The sequence below is a fragment of the Trachemys scripta genome, chromosome 9, assembly GCF_013100865.1.
Source record: "Trachemys scripta elegans isolate TJP31775 chromosome 9, CAS_Tse_1.0, whole genome shotgun sequence".
Taxonomy (NCBI): Eukaryota; Metazoa; Chordata; order Testudines; family Emydidae; genus Trachemys; species Trachemys scripta.
The window spans coordinates 3502341-3526926 of NC_048306.1; the positions used below are offsets into that span (position 1 = coordinate 3502341).

Consider the following 24586-nt stretch of genomic DNA (forward strand, 5'->3'; position numbering starts at 1 on the left):
AAGTAAAATATCAAAGCAAACAAGATGACATCTGCCGGGAAGCTGGGCCGCACTCTGCCATCAGTCCAGCAGACAGAACAAGCCACCTCCCTCGGTTGCGAAAGACACAGTGAGGAGACCACCCCACCCCCCTTTTTCTCTGATCAAGCTAAAGTAAAGCTGCATGCTGAGAGCCTGAAACTGCAATGGCCATCTTTGTCCAGGGCAAAAGAAAAAAAAGTAAAACAAGAAACGTCTAGGCAGCCATCTTGGATGTGGGCAACAGTGCATCGACTGAACAGACTGAAGTGGAAAACAGGCCATAAAAATCTCTATTGACAAAGGAACATAGAGCTAAAAAAGAAAACGCACCGATAAGCTCCATAACTGTTCGAAAGAAAAACTGAAATCCCATTTCTCTTTTGCAGCTCAGCTTAAAGCCAACCCGGCCTTTCACGCTACTTGACCCCTCACATAATTCTATTGCGTTGTATAGCCTTAGCCATCGGAGAAAAACAACTCGGTCCCTAGCTCTCGGCCCAGCTCAAAGGCGACGATATCACTGTCAATTGCAAAACTCACATCTAGGCCGTGCTCCTGCAAATAGTTATTCTGCGTGGCCAGATCCCTGTGCCTACGTGGGAGCTCCATTTAAGTCTTCATGAGCCCACCCAGAAAGCAATGAGTGGGCTCTGCCCCTTAGTGTTACATTGGAACTTGGAGGCCGTGCCCGCCACATCGCTAACATTGTATTTTAAGTAATATTGGGCATTTACTCAACTTCAGAATGAAAAAGGCTCCTGCTTTGAGCAAACTGAAGTCGTTTGCATTTCCCTGGGGGAAATATGCAATGGTGCTGCTAAGGGCAATAGCGCAACACAATGTAAAGCGATTCCCAGACAGAAATATAAGCTTTGGGCAGAAGACAAGAACAATGGCAGGATAGCAGAGCAAGGGAGGTGAGAAATGCTGTGTCTGGCCCCACTAGCTGCCTGACCAGGGCCTTGGAACAACTCAAGACAAGAATTCCCCTAGGGACCCACCCCAGGTTTTTCATTCTGGGACAGGATTTTGGGCATTTACTCAGCCCAGACCTAGTCAGCAAAAGCTCCCGTTCTATGCAGATCTCTCTGCGGTGGCTCAGGGCTTTGACCTGAGGGGTCGCAGTCACTGCGATGGCAGCACGTCTGCAAGGAAGGGAATTCGGAAAAGCCTCAGGAGCTCAACTTCTAGTTTTTAATGATTTTTATCCGTGGGTTTTCATGTTTTCCTTGCCACCACATCAGCCTGTCAGGGCACAAGAGCGGGCAGGGCAGATAGGAGGCCGACAGTGGACATGGTGAAACCTCTTAGCTGAGGTCTAGAGGGCAGTTCGGCATCATGAAGCTGAGATGGCAGGTGCTGGTAACTGGGGGTGATACAGCTTCCCCCAAACACTCTGGATGACCCCCACAATCCCGTCCTCTCCCGCTCCCATCTCCACATGTCCTCTTCCCCCTGCCCTTCTGCTTCCCTTTCGTTTGCTCCCTACTCATTCTCTCTCCATTGAGCCTTCGGCAGCCGTGTTTTGGTGTGTCGCCAAGAACCTAAAAGCAAGTGTGGTAGGAAATGGTTGGGGCGCGGGAGAGACAGGGTGTGGGTGGGCAATGTGACAGATGGTGGTAGGTGACACCCACTCCTCACATCACTACCATTCTGCCCTGTGGGTATAGGATCCCCAGTGCCCCATCTCCTAGTGAGAGTCTAATGCCTAGTATGTTCCATAGCCCTCAAAGAACTTTACAAAGGAGGGTCAGGATCATTAGCTCCATTGTACAGGTAGGGAAATTGAGGCACAGAGAGATGAAACGACTTGCCCAAGGTCACCCAGCAGGCTAGTGGCTGAGGTGGGAATAGGAGTCTGGTCTCCAGTCCCAGTCTAGTGCTCTACCCTTTAGTGTGAGGAGCTAATAGAAGGAAGTGTATTTGCAGGCCAGTTCTCACCCCATCCCCCCACATCAGCACCAGCATGCAGAGGCCATGCCTAAAGATGGGAAGGGGCTGCTTTCATCTCAGCCGAGAAGAATCAGATGTCTAAGGAATGTCTGGTCCTCAGGGGATGCCCATGTACCAAGGCCAATATGACCCTCCAAAGCAACCCTGGTGTTTGCCTTCTCTGCTGCCTTGGTTATTGCTGATCGTGAGTCAGATGGGGATGTGACCAATCGCACGCAGCCCCAGATGCAGATGAAACCAGAGCTAGTTTAAATGCTGGGACTGGAGGACGGAGAGGAGAAGCAAACAGAAGGCAGCTCTTGTGGATGGAACCTACCCTCGCAATTTAGGGCCTGAACCTCCTCTCCCGCATGGGGTTAGACCAGGAGCGACTCCGTTGAAGCCAGGTGAGCTGCACCAAGATGTGAACGGTATGAAAGGACAATCAAGCCCACAGGGGGCTAGTCGGAACCAGCCTATTTTTGAGGGTTTTTATAGACATGCCCAGCTCCATTTAATCACCTTGGTGACGGGGTATTTTTAATCTGAAAAATTTAATAATATATAAACAGCCTGGGAAATATTTTCACTATAGAAAGACTGTTCCCTAAGGACCTGCTCTCCTTTTGGCCTCCCTTCATCACTCTTTGCTGCAAATGCTCAACGCCAATCAACGGCCTGGGCGCATAAATTAGGGTGAATTTTCCATCAGCTTGAAGGATTTCCTCAATTGTTTTATGTTTCTACCAAAATTTAAAAGAAGGGCGTTTGTCAGTTTGCCTGCTCCGTCCCTCGCTAATGCGATTAATGGGAGCACTGATAGCACTGGCATTTATCAGCTCCTAGGCACATTTCTGATCAGTGATTTTTGTATAGTGTTTGGATTTTTAAGAAGTAATTACACAGTAAAGAAAATGGATTAGTTCATTATTATTTAATAACAGCACATAGCAATCAAATATGTATGATGCTGTTTTAAAAAGTATCAACAGAATAAATGGGCTGTGAAACTCATTAACAGAAATCAATTGAGCAGTTAATCTTCAACATCCCTTACATATCAATGTGTTAATAGTTTTAATACACACTCTGATCAATATAAAATATTAGCTGAAAACACAACACCCTGTAAAAGGCTGCTCAGATTTTATGGTTCTGAAATGTTCAAACTTTATTTTTAGTTAAATTCGAAGTCTCACAGGATTGCAAACAAATCCTCATTTTTATAAGAAGCCGGTTCCATGTAACCTAAGCACAGTAAAGCTTTCAAAGCCAGATCTATGAAGAAAGGAATTTGGGAGTTTTCCTATGAACTTTTCTTTGGGAAAATATAGCCCCATGATATTGACTAGTTGTGTACTGTTGAGCATCCAGTTTTTAATCTACGGATATTTATCAATTTAGCTGTTTACATGTCAATCATGGTCAAGTGGTTCTGCTCCACTTGGACCTTTGAAAGTCCACACACAAAATGTTGGGGCCAGATTTCAGAAGATTTCTCCTGTTACATCTTTACGTGTCCATTCTTCTTTGAGCCATCCGATGATCTGAGGGCAATGTGCTTCCGAACTCTGGATTCTAGACTGAAGTTCCTCTATTCACACACCCCACATCCTTCTTCCTCTAAGCTATAAGATGTTTTGTTCAACTGTCAAAACACCTCTCTTTGGCAGTCAAATAAATAAATAAATAAATAAAAGCCTAGTTTTGTGCCACACTTCATTGCTGGGTTGCTTTTTAGTAGGGCACGGAAGCATTTTTTGCAACTGGCATCTATTAACAGGTCCACTGGGGGTATTCACCATACCAATGGGCCTCTGTGTAAAGCCGAAGCAGTCAGATGCGGCTCCCTGGGCTACTGCCTGATTTTCTCCCCCTAGCACTAGTCTTGACCCCAAGACCCCGTTCTTTACCTTTACATTGGATTGGGAAGAAAGCGGACGTTCCCCAAAGGAATTTGTGTAGGCCAAGGGCCACATCCTGCTCTGATTTACATGCCATGCTGGCTTCAAGGAGGCTGCACTGGGTATATCTGTCAGAGCAGAATTGGACACCTAGATGCATTTGCAGAACGGGGCTGAAGGGTTTTGGAGAGACCTGGGACCAGTAGTTTCTGGCTGGCAGCCAGATTGTGGATTTCTTGGTTTCTGTAAGCAACCCACAAGACTCTTTGGTAAGCACATGTTAGGAATGTGATGAAGCCACCGACCCAAATAGAAATAAGCAGTTTTGCTGGTCAATCCTGAACCATGTTCCTATTTCCCTCTGCTTGTCACAGGGCCCGAAAAATTCTGACCAATCCCTTTTGTGGCCCACAGTTCCAACGACAATAAAGGCATTCTCCCTATCACTGAAATCTTTATAGGACTGAAGCCAATGGACTGACTGGCTCATGATTTAGCAGGATTAGCCCCCAAGTAAAAACAGTGGGTATTGTTAAAAAAAAGTGCAGGCAGCCACAACTGTGTCGGAGCTAACAGAAGCTGTGGGTGCTCAGCCACTTCTGAAAAGCAGAACAAAAATCTTCACCGTGGTTCAAAACCTCATTGACTACAGGAAGTATTGTGGGCTGGGCTTGGAATACATTTCAAGAAGGCCATAGCTTTAATATCACATGCTTGGCTACTTCATTCTTGTCAAAATTATCATGGTCTCTTAACTGCACAATTCCCAACAAGGGTTTCCAGATAAAGAAAGAATGAACTAAGAGCAAAGACTTAATTAAATTTTATTTATTGGTTCTATTGTTAAATTACACAATCAAAGTCAGTGGATCGGTTTGTAAATCTACACAATAAGACAGCAGTCTACAGTGGAAACCAGTAGAATTTATATGTTTATGACAAAACCTTATATCCTTATATTCATACATCCCCTATATACAATAAACAGTATACACAAAGAAAATGCAACTAGTCTTTGTAAACCATGCACGCCACAGCATAAAAACAAAATGCATCTTCTGCAACAGGCCTTCCAACTGGCTTGGCTTTAAGTCCTGTTTACAGCAATGCCTTTCAGTTTTAAGAGTGGCTTATTTTCCCCCATAAAAACCAAAATACAGTGGAGACACCATATTGGCGAATGGACTTCTCGTTAGAAAGAATGCACAGCACATGAAGTTATTTTATTTCCCACATTGCTAAGATAATTCATTTTATTCTTTTCCAGTTTTCCCAGTCAGCACCACCACCCGAATGTCAGATGTAACAGGAGCTTTAGACAACTTAGGCCTGGAGCCATCGATGTGCGTTTTAAAGCCTTCTAATTTGTATGCCTCCTGGTGCCCTACTGGTGCATTCACCATTACAGATGAAAGGATATAGTGGAAATGAGCATTGTAAGCATCATACATATTGGAACAAGGAAGGCCATGTGTGGATAGCTTCCCTCACTCACCAATAACAAGGGGGTCAGTCAAGTTAACACAAGTCTACACAAAATATAACAAGCACATTAATTGAACTTGCCAGTTAGTACAATGCTTGAGAGCATGGTGGGCTACATATAAAATTTCTAAACTTGCCTAATTTATAACTGGAATCTTTACAGTTGTTTTGCATAGAGATTTGTACGATCAAATCACATTTCTTGTCCTTACCCCTCACGTTATAACCCTGTTGCTTTCAAGTTAAATGGTCGAAGTGTTATTGCCAGCAAAAGGCATCTTCGAGATCTGCTCCGGGTGAGACTGCCTGACAGGAGTACTTTCAGAATAATCTCTAAATCTAGAGCCTCGGTAATACTCTTTCTTGGGTTAGGTACTCATCCCATTTTACCGCACAACCTTCTTTTACTGTATAACTATGGCTATATACTCATATTGTTGCAATCTCTTATAATTGTCTATAATCTGTCAGCACTAAAAAGGGCTCTAAAGCATTAGAAAAGAGTCTGATTTTTACATTCTGCAGTTAAGATTTACCAAAAGCAAATCATAATTCAAGTGTAAATCTACTTCACCTCCAATTGGTCACGAATAACCAAAGCAATTATTTGAAAAATGTTGCCAGGATTAGAGATGGGGTTTTGTTGTTGTTTTTTTTTTTTAGACAGACACTATACAAACATTCAGAAGATAATTTCTTAGAAAGACTCTCCTGTCTTAAATCACCAAATATTCAGCATGTGGTAAATGCAACATGTATTCCAATATATAAGAAAAACTGTTAAAACTGGATACTATTATAAGAGTATAATTTTGAGAAGATATCATGAAACGAAGATGTGACATAATTTTTCCAGAATGTTTAAAATTATACCGCCCTGAAAAATTCTGAAAATAGTGTCCTTAACATTGACTTTCAGTTCAGAAAAGTGTAGTGTTGCTTTTTTATTCTGAGATAGACCAAGCTTAAAACTCTTTGCAGTAGGTAGAAAAAGTTTAAAATATTAAATATTTATATAACTAGTCAAATTACTTCTATTTTTTTAAAAGCCAATATTATATACAAAAGGAGTCAATTTTTTTCTTCTAAACCTTTATTGTTCGTTTCACTGTCTTGTAATTTGGTAAATATCGCAAGCAGTTGGGGGTGTTAGAAATACATAATTAAAATTTAAAAAAAAAAATCAAAGAGGAAAGGTTTTGCAGGGATGCTTTATTGTGTTCGTGTGTTAAATGCTCATTACTAGAAAATCAATTTGCTTTCGAGGGAGGTTTAACAGTGCATCACGTCACATTTCCAACACCCCGTTTCATACTGAGAACTAATTTAAGGATTTTTTTTTTAAATGTCCAAGCAACAATTTCCGGAGAGCCTACCTGGCTTGTGTTTCATAAATAATCCAACAAACCTAAAAAGGACAATTTAATTACACAGTAAGGTTAAGTTTTCCACATACAGTACAACATTTAATGCAAAGGCAACTGCAAAGGCAACATTTTAACCTCTTTTGCTTCAAATATTTAAGAAGCGTAATTTGTTTGGACTAATATTGTCGTCTATGAGTTGTATGGTTTTTGTTTATGGTCTTCAACTAGTCTAACTTAAAAGATTTCAGTCCCCATTATCGCCACCGTTCCACATTCCCTATGTAATCAGTAGTTGAATTATCATCACTCTGTTCTTTATTGTGGGCTTGTTTTGCCTTCAGGATCTTCCGTTGCTCTTGGCGCTTCCGCCTGGCTTCTTGGTGTTCTTTCTGTCGCATGTACTGATACCTTTGCAAAAAAAGGTCTTTTGCATAATCATACAACTCCATGTCTAAAAAATTGAGGGTCTCGATGTGTTTTTGAGTCTGCTCGTCTATTTCCACACTAGAGGCCCTTGTGCTATTGTACTGTGTGAACGGCGCGATGAAGTTCATGTTAAAAGTTTTTTCAAACAGATACTGAGTCTTCCTTTGAAACTCAGTAAGGCCAAAGAAAGCCATACGTTTCAGGTTCTCTTTTGCACTGTCTAGAAGAACCTTATTTCTTTGCTCTTCTGGCATGACAGACAAGTTGTAACATCCAACCAAGCTTAGGTCAGACAGCATGCGGACCTGCCGATTATTGGCTAGATTGTACGGACAATCCATAAATTCCTTAAGGGAACAGCCTGACCAGTCGTCCCCTGTGTAACAACTGGGTAACTCTTCAGTAGTTGGAGATCTTCCATCACACACGTGTAAGGAAGCCTTCCACGTTGCTCCTCTCTGGACATGTCTCCATTCACTCAAATATCGGGACACAGGGTCGCGCAGGATTGTAATATAGTAAAAGTTCCTGGGAAGGGGAGAAAAGAAAAGGCAAAGTGTGTTTAACCAGGTAGATCTCTGGCATACATTGCTTTAGCAGTCAGAATCTATGGATGTTTGGGTAAGCTTAGTTAATAAGCTTTAGAAACTCTAGTGAAAAGTATTTTGCAATATAATGTACCTAAATCCCTGAAGGGAATATAACAGCTATAGGGCATATCTTCTCTGCACCTAATCTCCCTGCTTACTGTGAGATTTGCATTTACAGGCAAAGTATAAACTGAAAATATAATTTATTTTGACTTTACTAACAGACTTTACTGACTGATAGCCCGGAGACTAAATTCCTTTTCATTGTCCACTGACACATACAAAAATGTGCCTTTCCCTGATCTAGAGGGACTCGCTTTGCTATGGTTGTGTCTACACTGGGGAACGTTACCAAACAAATTGCCACTGGTGCTGCCATTGGTGGGAACCTTAGCGTAGACAAGACTCTGGTGACTTTTGAGTTTTCCACCGCCATGTCAATTCAAGATGGCAGCCCAGCGTGCTCTACTCCAGGAAGGGGTGTAGCAGCAAGTGTAGTTCCCTTATGCACAGAGCTACAGGAACCGTTCTCGGGCACGCCTCCCAGAGGTCTCAGCTGCTCCTAATGCTGACCAGACTTAACATGGTTGTATTCATCAGTTTCAGAGGCACTGGGGAGCTGACAGGACTAAGTAAGAACTGGTCAGACCCTCAGCCCAAATCATCTTCGTTCAGTCCTGGAGAAAAATGTGCTTCCCTAACCTCTAAAAGGCCTCATGCTGCCTGTGCTGAACCCCTTCCTGGGGGTCGGTCATTTTCAATGGGGTTTGTGCTGCCTTCCGATGGCCCAATCTCAGGGGAGGGTGGGAGCAATGCATTCTTGGGCCTGGATTTTCCGATGTGAGGAAACCCTGGTAATTGTGAAATTTGATGCCAGGAGCCAGCCAGAGCCTAACGGCACACTGGGAGGGGGTGGGAAAACGAAAGGGTGACTCCAGCATGGTCAGAAAAGAACCGAAAAGGCTTTGGGCCTCATCTAAGCCCAACGTCCAACCCTTCTGAGGGGCCATCACCGGAGATGATGGGTCAGACCCTTCACTGACCAATCCCCATTATGGAATCTCACTGATTAACAGGATCATCTGGGGTCGCCAGACAGAATCTGGCACCATCCATGTTACCAGCAAAATGCAATATTCAGTGTTTGCACAAGTGAAAATGTGTTTGGGATCATTACAAACATGCAGCTTGGGGAGAACGTTAAATTAAGTTTTAGTTTTTAGTCATTTACTTCTTTCTTTAATGACGAGTGCCCTTACTCTCATTTGCTCTGGCTGAGCGTTGGTCATTCATTCAACTCAAGTAACTATATATCCGTGACAGACTAATGCACCACATATTTTCAATTCAAATACACGTGTTCCTTGTACAACAGTGACATCTTCTGGTACTATGCAGGGCAGCTGTAGCCGTGTTGGTCCCAGGATATTAGAGACACAAGGTGAGTGAGGTTATATCTTTTATTGGACCTACTTCTGTTGGTGAGAGAGACAAGCTTTCAAACCACACAGAGTGAAAGAAGAGCTCTGTGTAGCTCGAAAGCATAGCTCTCTCACCAACAGAAATTGGTCCAATAAAAGATATAATGTCACCCACCTTGTCTCTCTAATCTTCTGATACTGTAAGTTATAGTCCACAAGATGCTGCCTTGGACTACATTTCCCAACGGACTCTGAGAGCCCAGTAGTATGAATCTGTCATTAAAAGATTAGGCCCCTAAGGAGAAACAACCTGGCTCCTTTCCCCAATCAAGACAAGCAGGTGTGTTCTCACCAGCCCTTAATCTAACTGAAGTGAAATGAGCCGACAATCAGGACTTCAATAGATGAGTCACTGCACAATCCCGGCTTTATTTATTTTTTGTGTCTGATACCAGTGCACAAAAAGCAAACAGGAAAGATAAGTAAATAACAGGAAATTAAATGATGCATTACAATATGATTTTATAGCAGAAGGATTTCCGGCTGGAACACGGGTTTCTGTCTCGAGCATCATCGTAATGAATATGTGTAGAAAAAAAATGGTGCATAAGAAGCACAAGCTCCTGCTTAAACATATATTTTGTTAAGTACTAACAAGAATGGTGTAAATCGCACGAAAGAGCAGTTTTAGGTGCTGTGCTGTAACAGCAGCAGCAGCAAAGTGCTACCGGCTGAATTTACAGGAGACTTTATCTACAGTGCACTTTAAAACCGAGTGGGAAGAGAGATTTTTCTAGTTCGCTCATGATGGATGTGTCATTGCCCTCATGGAAGTGCACAGAGCTGGATTTAAGCTGTGACGCCTCAGGGACAAGCTACGCACAGTGTAAACATATGTACTGAGATGTCAGCGATAACAGCAGAGGGGGAGCGCTTTATAATAGACACACAAAGAGGAACCGCAGGGCAGGTGGCGAAGTGACCCCTCTCCAGAGCCCTGCTAGCACAAAGACCAGGCCTCTTTTCATACAGTAACGCGGCGTGCACTGCGTAGACACTGAGGGGCTGCGTAAAGACTCCTGTAGCAAGCTCGGATTCAAACTGGGTTGCAGCCAAGGTAAATAATCTTTTACTTAACGGATGGTGTCCTTCCTGTCAAACATTTATTCTGTTTTATGCCTTTTGCTTTTTATTTGCCTAAACCAGGGGGACAAACGAGCAAAGGCAACACAATCATACAGCTTGTATGTACTGAACAATTCCCAGAGCTTTTGGTCCACAGAACTTCAGCCAGGGACATGTCCACAAAAGTTCCCCCGCAGCAGGAATGCTTGTTGGAACGGGCATCTCCAATGGGCCTCGGTGTGAAACAGGTAAAAGGTAACACTGCCTAGTGGTCTTCAGACTAAGCCTTTTCTAAAGCCAAATCAATGAGTAATTAGGGAGCTCTGGTTAGTGCAATCTCTGGCACGGGTTGGAGCACCAGCCATGGGGGCAAGGAATACCACGTGTTACTCTGCAGTCATCCTCTCTGGCTGAGTTAGGGGTGGGAGTGACGGCTCCACAGGGAGTCATCTATCCTGAAGGAAGATCTAGGCATAGCACAGCAGGCAATGGGTATGGGCAATGGTCAATGGTGGGTTCTACTATTAAACCAGAGAACCCCAAATTTATAAAAATACGAATCCGTGTATATACACGCACGTACACCTAGACACACATTACTATAAAATATGACATGTTTACTGAAAAGTGTTGGTTTATATATATAAATAAAACAGTTAAAAATGGAAAATCTGCAGGAATGGACCATATAACAGCTAAGCTGCTAAAAGCCAGCAAGTATTAGAAAAAAAATACAAGAAGGTACCAGCTGACTTGCCAAAGATAATATTGTACCAATCTTGAAGACAGGAGATCCTGACGATCTGAATAGTTAGAGGTATAAGCTTATTGGCAGTACCAGGAAAAATCATGTCAACAAATAAACGGTCAACAAATTAAGGCCAGTTTAGAGGCAGTAGTAGGCAGCTTCAGACAAGGGCAAAGTTGCATTGATCAGATATTCACACTCTGACAGTTGAGGGGAAAAAAAGTCAGAACGGGGATTAAAGATGTTGGCTGTTTTCATTGGCTTCACAAAGACAGTTGATTTGGTTTGGCAGGATTCTTTATGGAAAGTAGCAAAAGCATATGGAGTTCCAGATAAGATAACTGCAATGACTCCTGCAGTACCATAAGAATTGGTGGAAAATGTAGCAACTGGTTCAAGTCAAAGTTCGGGGGCATGCAATCACCACTGCTTTTTTTCCACGTTCTTAAGCCGGACATTAAGAATGTTAGACTAGTTGGAGGCCATGACATTGGATGATCTAGAGTTAAGCTCCTTAGTTGATGCAGGTGACATCATACATCTGGCAGTCACGTTGAGGATACTCTTCGCTACCTTGGAAAATTGGTGTAGTCCACTTGGACTTACAATAAATGCCAAGATGATGAAGTGGTGGCATCTTGGAAAAGAGATAATAGATGAAGTGTTGAAATGTAGCAATGGTGAATCCATAGAACAAATAGAATCTTATGTGTATCTAGGAAGCTTCATCAGTGCCAACAGTTCCATCAAGGACAAGTATAAAAGGAGATGTGCCTTAGCTACAAGGGCTCCACAGAAATTGATGAAATTATGACCTGATGAAAACGTTACGTTTAGTACCAAAGTGAAAATTTATCACACCAATCTAGTAACAGTATTACTCTATGATCTGGAAGCAGCTGCATTAAATGACTGCATCAGAAGACTGGAGGCAGTAGAGAAGATCGTTCTTTGAAAGATGGTATGTGTAAAGTGGAACAATTTTAAGACAAATGAAAAAGTTAGGAGCATAGGATGTGAAATCAGGGCATGGGATTGGCTACAATTGAAAAGATTTTGATGGTGAAGACACTGCAGAAGACAAAGAGATGATAGGATGCCAAAGAAAATAATGCAAGCACAACCAAGGTCAGTCCAAACTAGATGTCAACAATTGACTAGGTGGTAGGACACCATACACGGGGACATGACCAACCTGGGCTTAATGGAGGAACAAGCATAGACACGAATGAATGGCAATGATGTATTGCTTCCTGTGTCTGGAAAGAGGTTCTGGGATACGAGAGAGAAAATATATAAATATTGTAAAGCATCTTGCAGTAAAAATGGAATGTCATACTTTATAGTAGAGAGACAATGTAATAACTTTTATTGGACCGACTTCTGTTGGTGAAAGAGACAAGCATTTGAGCTACTGAGAGCTCTTCTTCTGAACAGGGTTTAGCACAAAAAAGGACTCTGTGTAGCTCGAAAGCTTGTCTCTTTCACAAACAGAAGTTTGTGCAATAAAAGATATTACCTCACCTGCCTTTTCTCCCTAATATCCTGGGACCAACAGACTATAACACTAATGCAAACACCAGATTTTATAGTAAAAATGTATGGCATTTCAGCTTTTTTACATACTGAATCCATATTCTAAATTCAAGTAATATATAGTGTTAAGAAAATGCTATGGATTGCAAATTAAAATACACCGTGCTAAACTATGTTTTTCACTTTCAGCAGTTTATGCCCGTAACCACACCCGGCCATAGAAGTGTCTGCACTTTCTTTCAATAGTGTTTGGTACATGGTGGTCAGTAAAGACACCAGAACGACATTTCCAGAGTGATCTGTTTAAGACAATGAAGGAGTTATTTAAGTAAACAAGCTTTAATGTCATGGAATTCTGTTCCTTAAGAACTGAACAAACAGGAGCAATCACTCCATAACTCTCCAATTCCAGCCTCACTACAGATTTTTTCCCATCACCACAACAGACTATAATGTTGTCATCTTTCCTACTATCATCTTTGTTGCTATCAGCATGTGGGATACTAATTTGCTCCTTAGATTCTAACGGTACCACTTGCTAAACAGCAGCTAAACCCTTATTTCGTATTGTTTCCTTCAGAAGAAAAACCACTAGGTGTCATTGTTTTACAGACAATTGTCTGTGGCTAGATCGAAAAAAGTCTAACGCCGAGTAAGCACATTAGAAGCCCAGAGAAAAAGCACGAGCCATGATATTCTCTCCTTATGTAAAATATACATTTAAAAAGAGGAATAAAAATAAAATAAAAATTTACAGAAACAAAAAAAATCAACGAGTAAAGCAAAAGACCATAGGGAGAGCAAAACAGCATCCGATTTCTGAAGCGGAGCGGGAGGAAGATTTTGGCATTATGCAGTTAGTACCACTATTCTTTGGCAGGCTTTCACCTGTTTAAAGTTCCAGAAGCCTCAGTCACAACGTCGTCCCTCTGAAATAGTTAATACTTCCAGAACTTAACCAAAGTCCTTGCAACAGCACAGAGGAAAATAGTTTTGCTAATTTTTGGTGTCACTGAATATAATCAAACACATTCATGAAGTTAGTCTTCAAATCACACACCCAAAGTGCAGCCAACCAATCATATTGCCCTTTTCAATGATGGGAGGGACTTTTCTCTAGAAGCCGCCTGTGACACTGTGTACCTCACATTAGCACCATGGAGCCCCCACATTCACCACTGTGATAGGATTACAATGTTTTGTACAAAGTCTGCCTTCTGAGGTATCATTCTATAAGTCTTGATCTGCTGAACAATAACCTGTGGAATTGTATGGACTATCATTGTATGTGAAGTTATGAATGCGTGTTACTGAAATATGCTTTGAGGTTGAGAGACACCCACAGCCAACCTTTCAATTGCAACAAAGGACCAGCCAGACAGGTGCTGATGGGCCATTAAAGGGAATCCACACTCCCAATGGCCATCCCAGAGACTTCTCAGAGAGAGCACATATGCAATGGAGACTGCCTGTCCAATGAGGGCTGCCTAACCCCCACGTCACAGCAGGGATCTTTCTAGCAAGCTGGAAGAAAATATAAAAGAGGGGAAATGCCATCATCACTTGGCTTCCCCCTGCCCCCCCAACACCTGGAGGAACATCTGGAGGACAAAGACTTTGAACTGGGGAAGGGCTGGTCCCAGGCTGGAAGGTAGTCCCAGCCTGTGTAGTGAGGAAGTGTTACCTGGCATGTACCATCTGTCAGGGTGAGAGACTGTTTGATTCAAATCCTCCTTAGTTTGTAGAACTTAATAAAAATAAATTTGCAGCCTAAGTAACCAACTTTGATCTCTATGACTGCTGCTTATAATCACTTAAAATCTGTCTCTCTGTAGTTAATAAACCTGTTTTATATTTTACCTAAAACACTGTGTTTTGGCCGAAGTATGTGCAGATGTGCGCGACCAGTAGAAACAAAAAACCTAGCTATAATATATATTTTTAAGAAGTTATCATAGGGATATTTACTCCAGCCAGGACAGGTTAGGCATTTTAGAACTCACTACTCAAAGAATTAAATTTAAGTGTAAGAGAAATAAAAATTATGAAATGCAGAGACCAGTCAAAAAACTAAAATAACACACTTTGAAAGAATAAGTCCTGCTCTGTGGAGATGGGGGGCAGGGGTAGGGGAAGGAGAACACCCTGACATCAGCAACCCCTCTATAGGGTTGGCCAAAAAAATATATTTTTTTTAATGGTGGAAAAATTTCAAACTCAAAAGTTGCTTCCAATTTGTAGGATTTGAAAATGGTTGTGAATTATATTTCATCAAAACCATTTCTGATAAACAAAAAAACTGAGAACATTTACAATTAAAAATGTTACTAATTTTCTTTTGTTTAGTTTTTCTGTAAAATTAAGTCAACAGATTTTTCGGGTTTGTTTTTTTGCTAACTATCTTCCTATCACAGGAAAATGCCTTGTTTGAGGAACAACAGATGTATTTAATGTTAGCTAATATCATTATTGTAAGTGAAAAAGGCTAAATAAAAAAAACAGTAAACATTAAATTCGTTTTGGGGAAATATGTCCAAACATAAGGATTGAAATATGGAACCCTGAGGTGTTTAGAGTTTGGTTGAACATCTGTAGAGTCAGGAAACGTGAGGGTTATCTGTCTGCAGAAGGGAACTCCAAATGTTTGCTCAGAGGGAATGGTAATTTTTGGCCTAAGCTGCACTGTGCACATCTCTAGCCAGTTTCTTGCTTATCTCTACCTAGTTTTTCTCTTACATATGGTCCTGCATGCACACTCTTCCTGAAGCCTGGATTTCCCAGTTGCATCATCCATTGAAGACATGAGCATGGAAGGTCACTTTGTTAAGCAGAAACTGGACCCAATCTTAAGTATTCTGCAGATTATTTCGAAACCCTAGTTTGGATGCGAAAACTTCACTGCAAAAAGAAATTATATCTGGGTTAGCCACAGCTCCTTTTGCTGAAGTTAAACCTTTTTACTCCATCCCTCTACCAGAGATGGATTTGACCTCGGTGTCTGAGAATGATCTGCTATAACTAGTAAGACGTGTCAGTGCTTTGTAATTATTTTTAGTACTGTATGCAACAGCTTGTTCCTTTTGCTAATCTCGACAAGAGCACCGAGCTCCTGCCCAGACTCTGAGCTGCAATGATGTACGTGCAGGCAAAGCACAGATCCTTTCTCACTAGGACGCCTCCCTCCAACTCCAGAAAGAAAGCTACGCTCATCGTAACAACAGGTGTTCAGAAACAAAGAACAAAAGAAGCTCACAGGCAGCCTAGGAACAAGGCTGACCCTGAAGCTATCAAGTACCAAGAGATGGGTTTGACATTCATTTGCTCTTGATAACTCCCTGTGCGCAATTCCACCATGGAGTAAAGTGGGGGGCTGAATGGTTTAATAGTGTAGAGAGAGCCAATTCAGCATCAACTGCTCTGCTTATCACATTATTTCAAGGTTAAGCCAGTTCATTTTCTTGAGTCAGTGAATTATTCACACACTACATCTTATCATAGATGGACCTACCACAGATTTGGAGGCTGAGTTCAAATCAACATGCATTAGTTTGGATGCTTATTCAGACTGCTGGAGTCTGCAGCACTGGGATAGAAATCACATGATAAACGAACTCTTGTGCAATGTTAGTGCTTCGGGACAGGGGCTGTCTTATTTCACATTTGTGCAGCGCACATAAAGCAGCCCTGATACTCGCTACCTTGACATGCTACCACAATACAAAGAAATAAACAATCATAAATAGCTCTGCGCTGGCTAGAAAGACGGCACAAACAACCTCTCTTGGTATTTGGATGCTTCCACTGATGGACGGAGCCAGGAAGCCCAGCTAGCTTGTTACGATGAACAGTAAAGTTTATTGAAAATGTTAGGAGTCCAGCTTTAGTTTCGGGTGAAAGTTCTAAGTCAGCTCTCATTTCCTCTCAACATACACCTTATCTCTATCGCCCCTGTGACTCACCACCACCTGGCAACGACAAGCCAGGTCTCCCTGGCCCTGCGCAGGATTATCAATGCAACTACTCAGAGATTTCTGAAGCCGGCTGATAAGATGCTGGCCACACCTCAGGAATCTGTGTGTTCAGTCTGAGAGGCGCGAGTGGAAACAGTGATTGCAGCAGGTACACTGACACCAGCCTTCAATAGCAGTGAGGGAGCAGCAGGCCGAAGACCCATTGCTGTCGTTAAACCAAAACGTTTTACCGGAGTCCTGGAAAAAGATAAAGAAAAGTAAAGACCCGTTGACCCGTGCGCTCAGCTACATGGCTGGAAACCCGGCGCAACTCCACTTGTGTCAGAGCCACCCTCGCTTGAGAGCGTCTGCCCCATTATACAGCAGCTCTCATTTTGTGTTTGTTGAGAAACATCCGCTTTATTTACTTCACTGTTGGGACCAGCCCGCTGCCGAGATACTCTGCATTTACACCAGTATGGCTGAGAAAAGAAACATGGCTCTGAATCTCTGCCGGGCTGTGATTCACTTGTGTCTCCCAGCAGCACTTCAGCGCCTTGCAGACACCGGTAAAGCCTGGTAAACTCAACCCGCCTCATAGCTCTTCGAAAAAGAGACTGCTGTGGCAGCCTGAGCCTACCAGGGCCCAGAAGGCCTTAACAGGACCCACAGACCTGCCATGATTCCCTGTTTACATTCCTATTCTAGTCCAGCCCCAGCAAATCTAAGTGCTCTCTCCTGGTTGGGAAATCCTGCTTTACGACCCCTCTCTCACTGGCTGAGGCAATCAGAGGCCTCACGAGAAGCCAAAAAGCAGATGTAATTTGCGTTTGTGTGGTGGGGGGACATCACTGCCTGAGTGGGGGTGGGGTCACAGGCTGGTAGAGGGTGGCTAGGGTGAGCTTTACAGGTGCACAGAGGGCTGCGGTCATAGGATGGTCACTCAGACAAGGCGGGACAGGGCCATTGTATTGTGTCACGTAAAACCTTAGGCCATCCCTACTGCCTCACAGGGCAGCAGCTGGGTGTTTGTTCTCTCACCTGGCAGAAGACAATGGGACAGACCCTCAGCTAGTGTAACCTGGTCCAGCAGCATTAAGACAATGGAGCGACACTGATTTACCCCAGCTGAGGATCTGGCCCATTCCCTGTAATAACTGGGGAAGGAGGCGCTCCAGAGTCACCGCTGGGTGAGTGCTCCCAGCGGGGGATTCACAGAGAGGCACCGGCTGCTGCCGGTCCCTAAGGGGGATGGAGCATTCTGCAGCCACTGCTGTGAAGGAGTGCTCTGGGGGCAGAAAAATCAACCTTTCCCACAGTTGCCATGTGGATTCTGGCCACTGCTTACTGTCTGCCACAGAGATAAAGTTGGAGAAACTCAAGGGGAAAATAAGTGATGCCTAAGATACAGGACAAGGGACCCATGCAGATTAACGGTGAGGGGAAACCACCTCATGATTTTATGCTGCATGGACCTGAAGACTTGATGTCTCTCTCACGGCGCGGGGGCCTCGTCAAGTCAAGCCACTGTGGCGAATGTCGGCTAAGCGGTATGAGGAAGCGGACTCTGCTACACGGATGCCGTATCCATGCTGTAGATAAACAGATAATTGCCATCGTCAGGGCTGTCGACCCCACCGGGGGGTTAAATGACAAAGACTTTTGAAACTCAGGTTGGAGGCAAAATCCAGGATGTCGGTACGCAGACACTGGCACCTAACGAAAAGGAGATGAGATGCGCACTCCTCCCTCGACGCTAGCAAAGCATTCGCCATCTGTGTTTCTGCACTATCACACTCGGAGCCCCAGGCATATATTTCTAATAATATTTTAATGAGTTGGATGGGACTCAGCCATACTGCTTCTCCTGCCTTAAAGCATGCAGCTCCTTTCTCTGCTATGCAGACCTTGCCGGGTGCCAGCGGCTTTGAACCAATGCAGAGGAAGGAGAGGACTCATGCCTGCGTGTGAGAACAGTGTAGCCACGGGCTGACCTCTTTCTCCTAGAAGGAGATAGAAGAATGACAGCGCAAAGGCAGTGCTGTCTGTCAGTGCAATGGCCGACCTTCGGCTGTAAAAAGACTGCTGCTTGAATAATGATTATCTTACAGGAAAACCCCCATTATCTCCCGGGCACAATCTTATAAAAACAAAGAAAAACTCAAAAGGACACATTTTTCTAAGAGATTTGTTGAGATTAAACCAATCTGCTGCATTCTGAAAGAAGAGTCTGTGGTCACAGATTCCGTCTACATCCCCCTGCTCCACCTCGGTCCAGAGAGAGGGAATCGAGGTGGGGGTGGGGGAGGAGGCCAGGGCTGACTCAGAATCCTCTTAATTTACAGTTTGAAAATATATATTTTTGCTAAACTTTTAAAATAAATACACAAATAGAAATGGAAGGAGTGTGCAAATCTGAAAGAGAGGGTGTGCGTGCGCGGAATAAACCCCTAAGCCATTATGTTCCTAGCGAAAGCTAATGAGCGCAGTCTCTTGAAAAGCAGATGGACTCAAAACACTACACAGAAAATGACAAGTTACTCCTCACTATAATCTCCAGGGCCCTGATCCAGGAGCCCATCCCTCTTCAACAAAGCATGGTCTATCCCCTGTTCACTGCTGGGGGACGTCACCATGGGCTTAAGCGATTTGCTAAGTAGGGATGGGCTTAAGCATGGGCTTAAGTGCTTTGCTGAATAGGGTCTGAGCAGCTGGTACCTTTGCTTAAGGGAATCAATCCAAATTCCACAGACTTAAGCCACTCCTCGTCTATGCCACAGTTGCCTGGTTTTGTGACATGAGTGAGTATTACCATCTGGATGCTGGTGAGGAAAGGGTTATGGTCCAACTCATTGGCATCGTGCTTGGGCAAGGTTTAGTGCTCCTGACATGCCAACAGCTTCTCTTCCATTGGAAGGAGGAGATCTGCTGAGAGACTCCGCCCCGCGAGGACAGTTGGGCAAATTCAGCTCCAGGATAAGCAGGAACAACTCTGTTGGCTTCCACGGAGCTGCAAGATTGGATTGAGCCCTCTCTTTATAGGCAGTGCTCTAAACAAAGCCCCGGGCAGAAACGGCTGGCGTGGCTTTGCTGTATACGCTAATGAAGTCCACAGGGTTACACCACAGCTGAATTTGGCTCTGTGCATTTAAGCCCCATCAGGTCAAAAGTCCTGTTGGTGCCAGCACAGCAGAGTATTGATCCCTGACAAAGGAGAGAGGGCTGCCGAGCTGCTTAATAGCTCTTTGAGGTAAAGAAAAACTAGAGGTCATCCGGTGTCAGCTGCCATCCGATAAAGGATGCAAGGCCTTTCAGCTTGGAAACCTGAGCCTCGCTTGATAGAGCTATGAGCTAAGAAGTTCGGAGACCGAAGCGGAGAGCTAAGCATCTACTATCCATTACAGCCATCCAAGTCTGCATCAGTGAGTGGGGAGCGAGAGACCCTTCCCCGTGGGTTACTGGAAAAGAAGTTAAAGCACCTAAAATGGCAAATTGCAGTATGGTGGGCCACAGGCATGTTCTCCAGCCTTTTTCTTTTCATTGGACTGAAGTGGGGTTTCGGTACCAACTAACACAGCTGTCTTCTCCCTTTTGTGGATGTTGCCACAGCTTTTTCCAGACCCAGCCCTTTGGCGAGTGCAGTCACCGCCCTGCTTGTTACACGGCGAATACAGCAGGTCAAGAAGACAAGGGAGATAAAGAAACAGCAGAGAAAATAAAAACTGTGTCCCCCCTTCCCCCCACATGGTTAATTCCACCCATCTTCAAATACCTGGGAGGAGTGAGGGGAAATCACAGACTATAAGAAACAGAATAGCGCATGTTAGGCAGAAGGTGCAGTCTGGGAAATATTCTCTGGCAGGGACCCCCATCAGGGAGGGAAATCCCCAGGAAAAGAGGTGGCAGCTGAAGGATTTTCCACACCTTTAGATTGGATTACACCTTCTTGCTAGTCTGGAGAGCCAAGCATTTGAGAAGATCTGAGAATTGCTTGGAGTTCTCAGCAGACAGGCAGGCAAGCAAGCCCCCGAGCTAGTGGCAGGCAAATGGACATGAAAGGCATGCGGTCAGCAATCAGGATATGAGCAAAGAGACCCTCTTGCCTTTATCAGCCATCTGCGTGACAGCAGTGTCTATCACTCCTCAGAGGGCGGAGACAAGAGCAAGGTAGCACGTGGAGAAGAGAAAGTGAGTCACGCAATGTCATGCGGAATATGAGGATGGGTCGGAGAGATGAGTATCTTATTTTCACGGACTGCCCAAGTCAGTCCCGTCTGACCCGCATGGAGCTTCTATGCCTAGCTAGAGAGTGGGAGAGGAGCCGTTATACACCTCAGCAGTATTAGGAGTTCTTATTTTCATTAAGATAGTGCCCAGAGGCCCCAGTCAGGAACAAGGCCCAACCGTGTTGGGTGCATCACGAATCTAGAAGACAACATGGTCCTTGTCCTGAAGAGTTGGTCCAATTAAAGGTCACAGATGTGGCCGCCGAGGCCATCTGGAGCACATGCATATTGTTCTCGGCATGCGTGTAGGAGTAGGAGCGGGGCTGTACTGGTGGGAAGAGGTGATTTATTAAAAACTCCTGAGGAAGATGTTCTCAGGCACAGAGGACCATGCACCAGGGGGAGAGAGCTCTTTACGTAACTAAAAGGATACTTTCAGGAATGGGGAATTCAGCTAGAATTGCCCAGTGGTCCAATTAGGATGGGGGAAAATCAGCAGCCTTTGCATACACCGCATAAGAAACTTCTCTGCGGTATTACCACCAGCAACCATGTAGGGACGGTATTAATCTCGGGGCTAGGTTAAGGCTGTCCAGTCCTCTAGCCTGATGCTGGAAATTGATATTTAAATATACTTGGATCAATATTTTAACAGTGGCAAGCCGCACTAGCATTGGTGGGTTTTGTATAATAAACTGTAACCTTTTCAAATAGCAGTGTAGATGAGGGTCTGGCTATGTAGATGTCTCCTGTCTTGGGAGCTTTTCCTCCAGCAATTCAGACCGCAGACTTCACAATGCGTTAATTGGCCCATCTCTAAGAGTGAGTTACAGCCCCGGAGACTAAAGACGTTTTTAAATGTTCTTGCTCCTTGAAGGGCGGGTGGTGAAGCAGAGAGGGACTGATTGACAGAAAGACAGAACTACAGACCCTTTAATCCCCGGCAGGAATTCAGAATTCCCAAGACATGAGGCTGAAATTAAAGTGGTGCTTTGGGGAATCTAGGGATGGGAATTAGAGAGAGCTAGGAGTCTAAGATTTAGCAGAGTGAGAAAAATCAGATGGTTGATGACTTGGCATCAGAAACGCTACCCTAGATAGGGCATAATCAGCCAAAATCTAGTATTTCCAGGATCATGCCTCTCTTAACATGTTTTCTCCCCATCCCGACAGCTCATGCAGCTGAATGAACATATTTATGGTTCAGTTATAATAGAAAGAACAATAATAAAAATCAGTTGACTTGATAGTCTTAGGATAGTACGTTTTTGCCTTGAATAGCTCTAAATGACAAGTATCCAACTGACCGAATCAACACAAAGACAGCCTTGTTTATAAGCAGCACTGAATCCTGTTCTGTTTACCACATACAATTACTTCAACCCTAAACCAACAGCTTTTTTGCTTGCAGCTTTCTACACTCTCCATCTGCCCTAAAACCCAGTTGGGTATATTTAGTGAAGGATTTCCTCTTTGCCTAGCTTATAGTAAAGTTGTGAAGAAAACTGAAAAGGTCAGGAATGTGGACGTACCTATTCTAATAGCAACAAATTCTAACTGAGATTACCTACCTCTGTTACTGGCTTTCTGAACCTGTGCTAGGAAATATCAGGATAGGACATTAAAGCTAAAAGCTCAGATTAGAAACTATACCTGACCCTCAGTTCCCAAGAATGTAAACCTAATGTAAACAGGCCATTGAGACCAATAATAGTGTATGTTTCCCACATCAATCAATCATTCTTACCACATGCCAATGAGATGTAAAACTCAATTATATCACACAAGCAGCCCATCACTCCCAGTAGGTGAGGTTAATTCCCATAGATCGTGACCCACAGAGAATTTGATTTGTTAATGCTGTAAATTATTCCTCAAAGAGAAACACCCCGATGCCTTACTGTTAGAGGAAGGCACCTGTTTGGATATTACCGAAAGTGGGAAGTAATGTTCATTTAAAAAATAAGTTCACAAAAATTTTATCACCCAGAGACATAATTAAAAGGAGTGAGCATGGGATTCTTGAGTTCTAATCCCTACAGATTCATTTGCATTTCCCTGGGCAAGTCATAACTAATCTGCCTCAGTTTCACACCTTCTAAAATGGGAATCCTATTTGCTTACAGGGTTATGCAGGATAGTTTACAGGATCTGGGCCTAAGGAGTTAGCTAGGTGGTTTACACTGTACTGGGAATAAGAGTCCATATTACCACATTTCCCCCAAACATGTTACAGTTATGGTAAGGCCCTGTATATTCAGTATCCAGGGAGCATTTCAAATAAAAGAGTAAGCACCATTCTTGCAGACTGTACTTGCAACTTCCGGCCTGTGTCTCTGTCCTGCTGCAGACAGTGGCTGGGAGGACGCTGTACTAATGACATCTCTGGCAGATCACAGCAGCAGCTGAGGGACAGGGTCTCAGCTGCTCTGTGAGAACAGATTATTATCGAGGCTCCGTTGCCCACCCTAAGGGGTCTGACGCAGCGGAGAATAGAGCGTACTAGGGCTGCCAGAGAGAGGTATCCCCACAGAGCTCCTGACAACCGCTCCCTGTGGTGTTAGAAGAGCGGTATTTTAATTGCTGAATGGTGCACAACCAGCAAAGTCTGACTGGTTTACAGGAATGGCAGCCTTAAAGAACAAGAGGCCTGTTCCTGATCTCATTGATGTGTGTGTAAATCAGGTGCCAGTGGTGTAAAGGGGACCGGAAACAGGCCCAAATACTGTCAAAACAACCTCCTGCCCAGCCCTCATCATCAGTGTGACTTCCCCACAATATCTCTTCCCACTGGCTTTTTTACAAATGCTGAAAATGGAAAAAAAATCCTGCTTTAAGAGCTCCTCGAAGCAGCCCTGAGGTTTATTTTTTGAATACAGAAATGATCTAGTAACACACTTTCAGAAAACGGCACCTCAACCCCCCAAAATTAAGGTAAAACATGGTTATCCATAAAGTAGAAGAGATCGTAATTGTAGCATTTAAATTAAATTCAGCTGTGGGATCCATTTCATTCCTCACAATGCTAGACGTCTGAGTGTGGGAAAGTTATTGCAGGAGCAGCTCTTAAAAATGCAGTCCAAGCCCATTTCTGTTCAGTTTCTGCAGCTCATAATGAATACACTCCTATCTAACACCACCCTTTGTTACTATGCCCAGTGGAAATTCACGGCGTCCGAGTGACACTGCTCACCTTACCTACTATTTGCAAGGTCGAGCATAAAGATTCTAAGAAAAAAGATGAAATATTGGTATTTTCTGCAGAGTTCTGTAAAACCACGCAGCACATACACTAGAGTTCTTTACTTCTACTCCAAGCAGAGCACAGGAGATTCATAGCCCAGCTGCGGCTTGCGAAGAGGCTCCATTAAGAAAGGAGAGAATTAAATTTCAGAGCTGCAAACGAAAGACTTTAGCAAATGTAAATTCAAACTTCCTCCAAGTAATCATTAGTTTTTTCTTCTATTAACGTCCAATAAATCACACTGTTACTGGAGACCACAAATGCTAGTAGTGGGGGGCCAGCATGCCACCATCTGACAGCAACCTGGTTCATTGGCAGTGGGGGAAAGAACACATATTCAACTGTCAGAAGAGCCCATAAAAAGGAGGGAGATATTTTTGCAAAAGCAGCTATGACACTAGCTCATCATCTGCAGTCAAATTACTGGACAGGAAAGATTTGCTAGAAATGGAGGACCGAGTCAGGACACAATAGAAGGTTGTGTGTGTGTGTGTGTGTGTGTGTGTGTGTGTGTGTGTGTGTGTGTCCACATACACATCTTTAAAGATTTAAATATTTTCAAATTATGCGTGTTCAAGTTTAATTTTTTCAGAGTGAGAGTTAAATTGTCC

The 24586-nt window shown here is 43.6% G+C and overlaps 1 protein-coding gene across 1 annotated transcript in view; it reads right to left on the bottom strand.

Annotated features, from left to right (window-relative positions):
* Positions 1-5037: 5037 nt before the first annotated feature.
* Positions 5038-24586, bottom strand: part of HS6ST2 (heparan sulfate 6-O-sulfotransferase 2) — a 218453-nt gene continuing 198904 nt past the window's right edge. Inside the window, exon 2 of the mRNA XM_034781924.1 lies at positions 5038-7663. Coding sequence (XP_034637815.1) covers positions 6964-7663 — 700 coding nt within the window. The 3' untranslated portion in view covers positions 5038-6963. The remainder of the gene's footprint in view (positions 7664-24586) is intronic.